The sequence below is a fragment of the Suncus etruscus genome, chromosome 5, assembly GCF_024139225.1.
Source record: "Suncus etruscus isolate mSunEtr1 chromosome 5, mSunEtr1.pri.cur, whole genome shotgun sequence".
NCBI lineage: Eukaryota > Metazoa > Chordata > Mammalia > Eulipotyphla > Soricidae > Suncus > Suncus etruscus.
In genome coordinates this window covers 10809075-10822296 of record NC_064852.1, presented here as the reverse complement: position 1 = coordinate 10822296, position 13222 = coordinate 10809075, and the positions used below count along the sequence as shown (strand labels likewise).

Below are 13222 nucleotides of genomic sequence, written 5' to 3'. Positions count from 1 at the left end.
AGTAGGGCCTGTAGTATAAGTCTGTAGGTCACAGTTGCTGCTTCTGTGGTCTGACTGGTCACGTGCTTCAAATCCTAAAAGAAGGTATAACCTAGAGATAAGGTGTATGTTAAAGAGTTTTCTCGGGACATTCTCATAGTGCAAGCTGAGTATGGTATCTCGTGTGACTGAGCCCCGAGATGGCAAAGATATTTTTTTAACCAAATTTAGCATCACTGTTTGCTGTTCTTACCTTCCTATTCTGATTCCCTTTTAGCATGCTTTTAAGATTCTCAGGAAAAGGTTCAAAGAAATGACTATAATAAAAAACACATACATATATATCCCTGGAGACAAATTTTATGGGTGCAGAACCGTAAATAATCTCTACTTTCTTTTTTCATGCTCCTTTATTATTGATAGTTTAGGGAGTCAAAGTGTGAAACTAGAGTAATTATTTCATATTTTCCTCTGAGGTTCAGTAGGGAAAATTTTACCCAAGAGATCTAGAACCTAGAAATATTTCTCTGACAGTGTATACAAAGAACATATAATCTCTGAAAATTGCTTGCTGCTCTGTAGCTTCACTAATAAAATGAGAAATCGTGTATCCACTCACTCTTCTCATGTTTTATAGACTTTGAAGAGTTCCTTGTGTTATGCAGAAAAAGAAAAAACTCTGCATAATTAGGGTAGGTTATTTTGGGAGCCAATGCCATTTGGTGAATAATGCAAGAAAGGGATATGCTGTATTTTCTTTCAGGATGCACAAAATCCCTGCCAGCACCCTTATTTTCTATCTTTCAGATAAGATAAGCAGTGCAACTACTTCCTTACAGTGAACTATTTTTTTTCTGCTGCATGAGCGGACAAGAGGCACAGAGGTAGCTATTAAACATGGAAAATAGCAATATGTACTTCCTGTCTTATTTGTGATATTGTGCAAATGACTAAATTTATCTGAGTTTTGAAACTTTATTTGTAAGATACTTATAGTAAAATATTTGAGTATTCATTGATGCTGCATTGTTTATTGCTTTGGGCTCAAGGTAGCTATTCATTTCTTGTTCATTCAATAAATTGAAAACTTGAAAGTCATGAAACATGGCTCTTGGGGGATACATAGCAAAGATGAATATATATGTGTGTGTGTATATATATATATATATATATATATAGCAAAGAGAATTTGTAATTCATTTCTCTAATCAGTAATGATGACCTTACGTTTGTGTTTTAATTACAGAAACATGACTTTTGATGAGAACTATTTTCCAGAGGACTCACCAGTGTACCTTTCCTTTTGTTTTTGACACATCTTTCTTCTTTCAGAAAAAACAATGGGATGGCCTGAAGCAAATCAAACTGTCACTGAATTCCTCCTATTGGGTTTCTCAGACAATCCAGAGCAGCAGCTTCTCCTGTTCAGCACCTTCCTAGGCATGTACCTGATCACTGTCATGGGGAACTTGCTTATTATTCTGGCCATTAACTTTGATCCACGTCTGCACACTCCCATGTACTTCTTTCTAGCCAACCTCTCTTTTGCTGATGCTTGCTTTTCCTCTACTACAATCCCCAAGATGCTGGTGAACATTCAGACCTATAGTCAGGCCATATCATATCAAGGATGCTTGGCCCAGATGCACTTTTTTATGACATTTGGGGCACTGGATGACTTCCTCTTGGGAGTAATGGCCTATGACCGTTATGTGGCTATCTGCAGGCCTCTTCACTATTCCACAGTCATGAGTCCTGTTGTGTGTATTCTCTTTCTTGTAGCATGTTGGGTTCTCACTAACTTTGCTGCTCTCTTACACACCCTGCTTATGACTAGGCTTTCCTTCTGTGCAGACAACATTATTCATCATTTCTTCTGTGACATAGTCCCTCTGCTTCAGCTCTCTTGCTCAGACACTGATACGAACCAGGTGGCCCTGTTCATAGTGGGCTCCATGATACTCACTGGCCCACTCTCATTGATCGTTTTGTCATATGCACGGATCATCTCCACTATCCTCAGAGTCCCGTCTGCCTCTGGCAGACAAAAGGCTTTCTCCACCTGTGGGTCCCATCTCACTGTTGTCTTCCTATTTTATGGTGCAGCAATTGGTGTCTACCTATGTCCTCCTTCATCAAACTCAGGGGGGAAAGATAGAGCTGCAGCCATATTTTACACAGTGGTGACTCCCATGCTGAATCCCTTCATTTACAGCCTGAGAAACAATGATATGAAGACTGCACTGAGAAGACTTTTTGGAACTCATGAATTTTCTTCTCAGAGACTTTAATTCTATAAACATATTTAAAGTTAAGTGATGAAGAATCCACATGCTTATGAAGCAAAATGCCATTTCCCCCACCACCTTTGCTTAGATTTTAGAGAAAAATGGACTATAAATCACTCTTTAATCACCAAATCCTGCAATGTATATATGGTCAGTATATTTCTTAAAGGTTTAGTTAACTGTTTTTATAGATATATGGTGTTTTATAGGTGATCTAAACTATACAAAGTCAAGGTCAATTAAAACATTTGTTTGATGTTATATTAATGAAATATGAACACTTATTTTTTTTGGTTTTTGGGCCACACCCGGCATTGCTCAGGGGTTACTCCTGGCTGTCTGCTCAGAAATAGCTCCTGGCAGGCACGGGGGACCATATGGGACACCAGGATTCAAACCAATCACCTTAGGTCCTGGATCGGCTGCTTGCAAGGCAAACACCGCTGTGCTATATCTCCGGGCCCTTTTCTTTTCTTTTTTCTTTTCTTTTCTTTTCTTTTCTTTTCTTTTCTTTTCTTTTCTTTTCTTTCTTTCTTTCTTTTTTTCTTTTCTTTTCTTTTCTTTTCTTTTCTTTTCTTTCTTTCTTTTTTTCTTTCTTTCTTTCTTTCTTTCTTTCTTTCTTTCTTCTTTCTTTCTTTCTTTCTTTCTTTCTTTCTTTCTTTCTTTCTTTCTTTCTTTCTTTTCTTTTCTTTCTTCTTTCTTTCTTTCTTTCTTTTTCTTCTTTCTTTCTTTCTTTCTTTCTTTCTTTCTTTCTTTCTTTCTTTTCTTTTCTTTCTTTCTTTTCTTTCTTCTTTTTTATGGTTTTTGGGTTACACCCGGCAGTGCTCAGGGATTTTTCCTGGCTCCGTGCTTAGAAATTGCTCCTGGCAGGCACGGGGGACCATATGGGACGCCGGGATTCCAACCGATCTTCTGCATGAAAGGTAAACGCCTTACCTCCATGCTATCTCTCCGGCCCCGGAATAGGAACACTCAATATATAGCGTAAGCAGATTTTATTTATCTTCCATTTTCCAGATACTGCATTAAACCAACCGAATTATTGATTACATACCTTACAGAACTCACCTTTCCATATCTAATGTAGTTGCACTAATGACATATACAACTAACTATAAGCATATGGAACTAACTTAACTAATTATATGTAACTAACTATATAAGATTGGTGATGATCATTTATGTGTCAGACTTTATATTTAGTTAGTTTCACATTCCTAAGTTTCTATGTTTATATCTATCTTGCATTCATCCTATGATCATCATATTTTATAGATGGAGAAATTATAACTAGTGGATGCAGTAGAATTTTTTGTTTGTTTTTGGGCCACACCCAGCGTTGCTCAGGAGTTACTCCTGGCTGTCTGCTCAGAAATAGCTCCTGGCAGGCACGGGGGACCATGTGGGACACCGGGATTCGAACCAACCACCTTTGGTCCTGGATCAACTGCTTGCAAGGCAAAAGCCGCTGTGCTATCTCTCCGGGCCAGCAGTAGAATTTTTTTTATCGTCTGATAGTACTTGCATACTTTAGTATCCTGCTCTTGGTGGTAATATTTGTTTCAAGAGACATATTCATATTAAGGTAATCTGTATGCACTGATGCTCAACATATGGTATGCATGGTGTTATTTATGCATGGTGTTGCTTTATTAGATGTGAGCATGCATAATTATTTCACATATTTTATACATACAAATATATATATAAATTCATACAAGTTGTGAGACTAGTAGAGCATGAATATGAAATTATTTGGGATCAAATCTAGGCATTGACACATATAGGTCATCTGCTCTAAAAATTGAACCACATATGTGGTGGCATAGTGTTATTAATTACTAGCAAAATTTAAAAATGAGCAAGATATTATTTCTTTTTAGGCTTGAAACAGACATCCTTGTCTAATTTAACATTAATTATGAGGATGGTGATCATTGCCATAAATATTCGATCACAGAAAGAAGAAAAATTATTTTATCTGAAGTTGATCAGGTATAGTAGCAATGAATTGAGCATTAAAGTGTAAGCTCATTTAAACCTGTAAAGAATGAGGAGAGTGAATATTTCACAGGTACAGGCTATTTACAATACAGTTTGTGCTCTTAGAATCAGTCTAGCTCAGTCTTGGAACTGTTTAAAGTGAATTTTTCTCTCTTAATGTGGGTCTTGCTTTTTCTTGCCCAGTTGGTTTCCATAAAATCTTTTGCTTAGTTCTGTTCCTTGTGTCTATTTTTTCCCACCATTTTGAAATTAATGCTTTTGAATTCTGACTGTTGGAGTGTAAAGAAAATTCTGGAATTTTTGCCTACTATCAAATGAGAAGGTAAATTGATACAGCTTCTCTGGAAAACAATATGTAACACTTTTAAAAATTAAAAGTGAAGGGGTCAGAGTGATAGTACAACAGGTATGGGCTTCTTTTGCATGTGGCTGATCTGGTTTTAACCCCCAGAATCTCATATGGTCCCCTGAGCACCCTCAAGAGTACTGCACTCTTTCTGAGTGCCGAGCTAGGAATAAGCCTCGAGCATCACCAGGTGTGGCTCCAAAACCAAAAATTGGATGGAAAGCCTGAACCACTAAAAATAATTGTCCAGTGATCTGAACCTAAACTTGCAACCCACAGGAGCATAAGCCAACTAGCTGTTTCCTAAATACTATGTTTTGAGTTATGTTATGTAGCATTTAGTAAGAGGAAGTAGGTAAAATAGTAAAAAGTGATAAATAGAAAAAATAGTAAAAATGTATCATTATTTTTAAAATTAATATCTTTATTTAAACACCTTGATTACAAACATGATTGTGATTGGGTTTCAGTCATGTAAAGAACAACCCCTTCATCAATGCAACATTCCCATCACCAATGTCCCAAATCTCCCTCCTCCCCACCCTCACCTGTACTCTAGACAGGCTTTCTACTTCCCTCATTCATTCCCATTGTTAGGATAGTTCTCAATGTAGTTATTTCTCTAACTGCACTCATCACTCTTTGTGGTGAGCTTCATGTAGTGAGCTGAAACTTCCAGCCCTCTTCTCTTTTGTCTCTGAAAATTATTGCAAGAATGTCTTTTATTTTTCTTATAATCCATAGATGAGGGAAACTTCTGCGTCCATCTCTCTTCCTCTAACTTATTTCACTCAGCATGATAGATTCCATGTACATCCATGTATAGGAAAATTTCATGACTTCATCTCTCCTGATGCTGCATAATATTCCATTGTGTATATGTACCAAAGTTTCTTTAGCCATTTATCTGTTGAAGGGCATCTTGGTTGTTTCCAGAGTCTGGCTATTGTAAATAGTGCTGCAATGAATATAGGTGTGAGGAAGGGATTTTAGTATTGTTTTTTTGTGTTCCTAGGGTATATCCCTAAGAGTGAATACCATTCTTTTTCAGCTCACCTTTTGAATAATGATTTGAGTCTGGAGGTCACTCTCAGTAATACTTAACCAATAGGCAATTCATGTCTCAGACATAAGTGCAATACTTCCCTAGTGCAGAAATGCTAGAAATTATATGAGAGAACGCTCACATTAAACTATTTCACTATTTTTAGCTTTGTAATTCTCAATTTCTTTTTCTAGTGCTTTAAGAATCTCTTTCCATTTGCATTCCTCAAGTTATAAATATGTATTGAGTCTAAGAATAACTCAAAGTGCCAGGAACATGCCTTGCATGAAAGACACCTCTTGTTCAATCCCTAGGACCATAAGCCTTTTATCCCACCCATAGTATTTTTATATATCCTTTTATTGGTGTGATTTATCATATTAATGTGGTTTGCATATGTTGACTTATCTTTCATTGCTGAATGAATCCTGTCTGACCATGATGAATAATTCTCGAGTTGTTGCATTTGATTTGCCAAGATTTTGTTTTGCTATTTTCTCAAAACCTTGAGGAGTTTTGTATTCATAGTTATTTTTATTATATTTATTTTATATTTCATATATTATTAGATAATAATAATTCTATAAATTTTGATGTGGTTTTCTTTTCTAGTTGGGTATTAGGGTAATGCTGGCTCATAAGATTTATTTGGGACAATACTTCCATCTTTGGTTTTCTGCAATAGTTTGCTATAAATAGGTATTCTGTTATTTTTATTATCTTCTTATTAAATGATTATGTTTTGCAAAGTGATTTATAATTGATTTTTCAGAATATAATATTTAAACATCAATCCCATCGTTAGTGCCAACTTCCCTCTGGCAATGTCTCCAAGTTCCCTCCTACACCCCAACCTACTTTCTTGAAAGACATATCTATATCTGACCCTATAAACAAGAAAGGCAAAGAAGAAAAATCAAGGTGGAAAATAAGAAGTGGACAGGAGATACCAGTTAGAGATGAGGGACCAGAAAGCTTGGGTACATTGGTGACATAAATATTTTATATCCTTTGAAATTTTGGTAGATTTGACTAATGACGCATTCTGGTTTTGTGATACTAGAGTTCTTAGAGAGACTTCTGACTACTCTTTGAAATTTCTGTACTCATAACTGGTTTGCTTAAAATGTTTTTCTATGATTCAATTTTGGAAAGTTTTATAATATAAATTTTATTCATTTCTTCTAGTTTTTGCAATTTGATATGGAAGTATCTGTTATAACTTTTTTCATTTCCAATTCTTAAAAATTTATTTTAGCTTTGATTATATGTTTATAATAATGTTGACATTTATGGTCTTAAATTTCTTTTCTTTTGTTTCCTAGTAAGCATAGGGAGTTATCAATTTTTATATGATTAAAAGCAAATGGTTGCTATCTGGGACATATAAAGTACTCAGGATGATATAAAAAAATCTAAAAGTCTGAAGCCGGAGAGATAGCACAGCAGTAAGGTGTTTGCTTTGCACGCGACCAACACAGGATGACCCTGGTTCAAATCCTGGCATCCCATATGTTCCCCAAAGTCTGCCAGAAACAACTTCTGAGTGCAGAGCCAGGAGTAACTCCTGAGCACCATCGGGTGTGACCCAAAAATAAAACAAAACAAAAAGGTCTAAAAATCAGATCAAAAAATGGGAAGAGAAACAAACAGGTAGAAACCATTTCCAACAAATGGTCAATAAGCACATAAAAAATGACCATCATCTTTTATCATTAGGGAAATCCAAATCAAGATGACAATAGCTTATCTTACACCAGTGAGAATGTCACATATCAAAATACTGGGAACAATCTGTGTTAGCAGGCATGTGGTGAAAAAGGAACTCCCTTCTGCTACTCGTGGAATATTGTCTTGTCTAATCTCTATGGAAAACAGTATGGATGGTTTTCAGTAAACCCAGAATCAAGCTATCACATGATCCAGAAATTCCACTTTTGACTATCTATCCCCAGGACAGAAAAGCATTACTTCAAAAATGATGTATGCATATCACTATTCACTGCAGCACTTAGTACTAAGAGTTGGAATTAACTTGGATTTCCAACAAAGGATCAGTGGATCAGGGAGATGTGGTATATATATATATATATATATATATATATATATATATATATATATATATATATATATATATATATATATATTAAAATGCTACATAGCTTGTAAGGAATGATGCATTCGTACAATTTACTAAAACATGAATAATACTGGAAGATATCATGTTAAATGACATGAATCAGAAGAAGGATAAATAAACTTATATGTGGTACTTATAATAATTGCAGGGGAGAATGCAATTGTTTAAATGGTAGTTGCCTAAGTTACTCTTGGACACAGAGTATAGAGAGAAGAAGGAAAGAGAGTGGAGGGGGGAAAGACATGTGAAATAATGGGATCTGGGACCAAGGGGATTCAGATACATCGGTGGTATTAAGGAAAGAGAACTAAATATCCAAACCACAGAAACAACAACACTGAGATCATGAGATCCAGACATTACAACTAAACTTAGAAATGTGCCTTTAAAGTGGCTGAAACTATAGCACAGTGGGTAGGGCATTTACCTTTCACACCACCAACCTGGGTTCCATCCCAACACCCCATATTGTCTCCCAAGCATGCCAGGAGTAATTTCTGAACAAAGAACCAGAAGTAACCCCAAACGCTGAGATTATGAGATTGCTTGTTTTATGTTAAGTTTTGCAACTGATTAATACATTTAAATAAGTAGATGTTTGTCAGATGCATGCTGATTTTTTCCAGCCCATTGGGTTTCTGTTTATTCTAGCCACCATTTCTTTTTGCAGAATAGAAACTTCTAAATTTGTTTTTGCCTCTGTTTGCCTGAACAATGGCACTGAGTTCTTAAAGATGACTCTAAAACTCTTATTCATCGCTGGTAGGAATGCTGTCTAGTCCAACCTTTATGGAAAGTGATATGGAGATTCCTCCAAAAACTGGAAATTGAACTACCATACAATCCTGCTATACCACTCCTAGGGATATATCCTAGGAACACAAAAATACAATACAAAAATCCCTTCCTCACACCTATATTCATTGCATCACCATTTACAATAGCCAGACTCTGGAAACAACCAAGATGCCTTTCAAAAGATGAATGGCTAAAGAAACTGTGGTACATACACACAATGAAATATTATGCAGCAGTCAGAAGTGATGAAATTTTCCTATGCATGGATGTACATGGAATCTATTATGCTGAGTGAAATAAGTCAGAGGAAGAGAGATAGATGCAGAATAGTCTCTCCCTCATCTATGGGTTTTTAGAAAAATAAAATACATTCTTGAAATAATTCTCAGAGACAAAAGAGAGGAGGGCTGGAAGTTCCAGCTCACTTCATGAAGCTCACCACAAAGAGTGATGAGTGCAGTTAGAGAAATAACCACAATGAGAACTATAATAGCAATGTGAATGTTTGAGGGAAGTAGAAAGCCTGTCCAGAGTACAGGTGGGGAGGAGGGAGATTTGGACATTAGTGATGGGAATGTTGCACTGATGAAGGGGGGTGTTCTTTACATGACTGAAACCCAACCACAATCATGTTTGTAATCAAGGTGTTTAAATAAAAATATTAAAAAATTGACATAACAAAAAAAGATGCCTCTAAAGACAATATCATAAAACATAGATGCCTATGTTTTCTTTAATATAATTATGGATTTAGGCATACTATCAAGATGCCCATATCTATAAAATTATATCTATGAATTATATTTTATAGATAATGGGAGGTAGGATATGAATTTTTAAATATTTATTTATACTGACATGTGACTAACCAGTTTTTAAACCATTTTGGTTTCAGAGGTTTTCCTAGAATCCAGTCTTTTTATTTTAGTATTCAATATCTAGTATTCCAGTATTCCTATTATAGAAATCTTATTCTAGTGTTCTTATTCCAATACCACACAGACTTGATCACTATAGCTTTGATACATTATTTGAAGCTAAATCTTACCTACATTTAAATTTTAACATTTGGTTCATTTTTTTTTTTAAATGCAATGGATGGGGTCGATGAGATAGCATGGAGATAGGGTGTTTGCCTCACATGCAAAAGGATGGTGGTTCGAATCCCGGCATCCCGTATGGTTCCCCAAACCTGCCAGGAGCGATTTCTGAGTGGAGAGCCAGGAGTAACACCTGAGCGCTGCCGGAAGTGACCCCCCAAATACAATGGAAATATTTATATTTATAAATATTTTTACATCTTTATGATGTTTTGGGTAGAATGGTCACTTTTTTGTGTGTGGGAGGAGTTTGGACCGCACCAGGGTAAACCCTGGTCCTGAGCTCAGAAATCACTCCTGGCAGCCTTGGGGGAACATATGTGATCCTGGGGATTGAACTCAGGTCTGTCCCAGGTTGGCCAAAGCAAGGCAAATGCCCTACTGCTGTGCTATCACTACGGCCCCAGAATGATCATTTTAAACAATGTTAATCTTTCTAACCTTTGAAAGGAGATATGCTTTTATTTCCTTATATATTTTATTTATTTTAACACTGACTTAAGAGTTTTCTTTGTATAAATCTTTCTCCTCCTTTGTTATTCAAAACTTACATTTATCAAGGTTGAAATTATATATATGCTATATATAATGCTTATAATGCATGTAAAATATATATATATATCTCAAGCTAACATGTTAGAAGTGAAAATGTTGATTTTTGAGTTCTGGTTTTGGAATATTATCATTTCTTTTTTAAAGAAGATTGTTTATCATTATTATACTAGGAAAGAGCTAATATTAACTTTACTTTTCGGAATAATATAAATTGGTCAATTATAGTGTCAGTAGCTACTAACTTCCAGAAATAATTTAAAATTTGTGATTTTATTCAACATTGATGATTCATAAACACAACAAATTTATTTTCTAAACATATTCATTAGGAAGGTCATATGATAGACTTAGTGTGACCCAATAAACAAAAAATGTTTAATATATAAAATTGCATTCTCACACACATCAAGCAAAATATATATATATAAACTAACTTTATTATTTTATAATGCATATGTGTCCAAACATAAAGGTGTACACTTTAAGTATATACAATGAAATTACTAAAAGCTTTTATTTAAAAATATATCAAGAAAAATATTAGTTCCACTAGCCTTGAGTTTCTTAAATTGAATAATAATCAACAAAATCAATAACCATCTTATAATAATAAATAATTTCAAGGAGATAAAGAGTAGTGGGAACAAGATGCAATTCAAGTTACTAAGTATGAGACATTCATTTCATATTAGATTTAAGATTAGTAGTGCTAACTGCTAAACATAGGAAAAGATATGTGCATTCTACCAAGAGCAAATGTCATTGAGATGATGAACCTGTTGCCCTGTAGAAGAGTTTCTCCAGGGCTCCTTTCATATCTTTGTTCCTTAGGCTATAGATGAAAGGATTCAGTAATGGAGTGACCACTGTGTACATCACAGAGACAATCACATCCTTGTCACTGGAGGTGCTGGATGAAGGGACAAAATACAACCCAATAATTGCTCCATAATATAGAGAAACAACAGAGAGGTGAGAGCCGCATGTGGACAAGGCTTTGCAGATCCCCTTGGTGGATGGCACCTTCAAAATGGTGGCCCCGATATGACCATAAGAAATCAAGATGCATATTAGTGGGATAGTGATGACTGCCACACCTACTGTGAAAATGACTAGCTCATTGAGGGATGTATCTGAGCAGGAGAGCTTGAGCAAAGCACCAAGGTCACAGAAGAAATGAGGGATGGTGTTGTCAGCACAAAAAGACAGCTGGGCCAGGAGGATGGTGTGGGAAAGAGAACTGAAACAGGAGAGGATCCATGATACCACCACCAGTAATGAACATAGACTTTCTCTCATAATGGTGGTGTAATGGAGGGGATGGCAGATGGCAACATAACGGTCATATGCCATTGAGGTGAGAAGGAAGCTATCTAGATCAGCGAAGAATATGAAAAAATACATCTGGGTAACGCATTCTGCATAGGGAATGGATTGATCCTGTGTCTGCATGCTCATTAGCATCCTTGGGACACTGACAGATGAAAAAGAGATATCTGTGAGTGCCAAGTGACTGAGGAAGAAGTACATGGGAGTATGGAGTCGAGAATCCAGTCTGATGAGCAGGATGATGAGCAGGTTCCCCAGCACCGTGGTTAGGTACATGACCAGGAAGAGGGTGAAGAAGAGGCCTCTCTGCTCTGGGAGGATGGGGAGTCCCAGAAGGAGGAACTCAGACACACTATAGTTCTCTCTTTTCATGATACTCTTCTATCCTGGAGATGAAAAAATAGTTATAAAAGAAAAGTTTTGTTATAAAACAAAAAATGTTAATTTACAGCAAGAAGATAGATATGACCTCCTTTCTACGTAGGTAAATGCCATGTCTTTCTGCATGACCATATACTTACTATAGTCTTTTTTTGGGGGGGGGGTTTGGGTTTTGGGTCACACCCAGTTGTCAGGGGTTAATCCTGGCTCTATGCTCAGAAATCGCCCCTGGCAGGCACAGGGGACCATATGGGATGCTGGGATTCGAACCACTGTCCTTCTGCATGAAAGGCAAACGCCTTACCTCCATGCTAACTTTCTGGCCCCCTGCAATAGTCTTTTAAAGTGGATGGTATTCTCAAATGATAGGAAAGAATTTTTAGCAGTTTGTTAAAAGAGAATGGCACAACTCACTTTATTTTAACATCCAGGGAGAAGATATTTAACACTAAGTCAAAATTTGCTGCTTCATTTCATCAGTCATGAAAAAGTCTCCCATTGCATTAGCAAGATAAGATTTATTTATCTTATGTATTTCAGATAAGATGTATTTATCTTATCAAGATAAGACTTATTTATCTTCTGTATTAGCAAAATAAGATTTATTTAACTTAATTTATGAAGCTAAAATCATCTCAATTGCAAATCAGTTTTGTACTTTGAAACAATTAAAAACAATGCTTTGAATAACTTGATCTATAATATATCAAAATTTGGAAATTTTACCCCAAATTCCATTACAAATTATAGACATGAATAAGCAACAACATAAGACCAAAGAAAAGTAGATAAAAATAAATATCATTTTCATTTGGAATAAAGGTCAAAGAGAAAAAAATCATGTCTATCAACTGAAGACAAGGTTTATTAGAATTCAGACTTGCAATATGATTCTATAAATATAGTTGTTGATGGTTTCATATTTATTGGTAGTTATATTTATCAGACATCTTTAGATCATCTCTGACCTCTTCCTGACTCATTGAGTCCTCATCACATCACAAAACTATTATCATCATGCATAATACCACAATACAAATTGCTATTATTAAAAGAGGTCCTTAATATGCCCCAATTCTCTTTGGGATTACTCATTTGGGTTCTTACATCTAAATTCTAATCAACTTGCTAAAAATTCTAGGTATACTCAGGTCCCTCCATGAACATTTTTCATATTAGAAAATTTATTTGTGTTCTCTCTCAATAATTACTACCTACCATTTAAAGTATTTGAAAACAAAGTTACGAAATCCTCCA

General features: G+C 35.6%; 1 protein-coding gene across 1 annotated transcript in view; it reads left to right on the top strand.

Moving 5' to 3' along the window:
* The first annotated feature begins 1319 nt into the window (after positions 1–1319).
* Positions 1320–13222, top strand: part of LOC126009396 (olfactory receptor 3-like) — a 33368-nt gene continuing 21465 nt past the window's right edge. Inside the window, 1 exon segment of the mRNA XM_049773801.1 lies at positions 1320–1827. Coding sequence (XP_049629758.1) covers positions 1320–1827 — 508 coding nt within the window.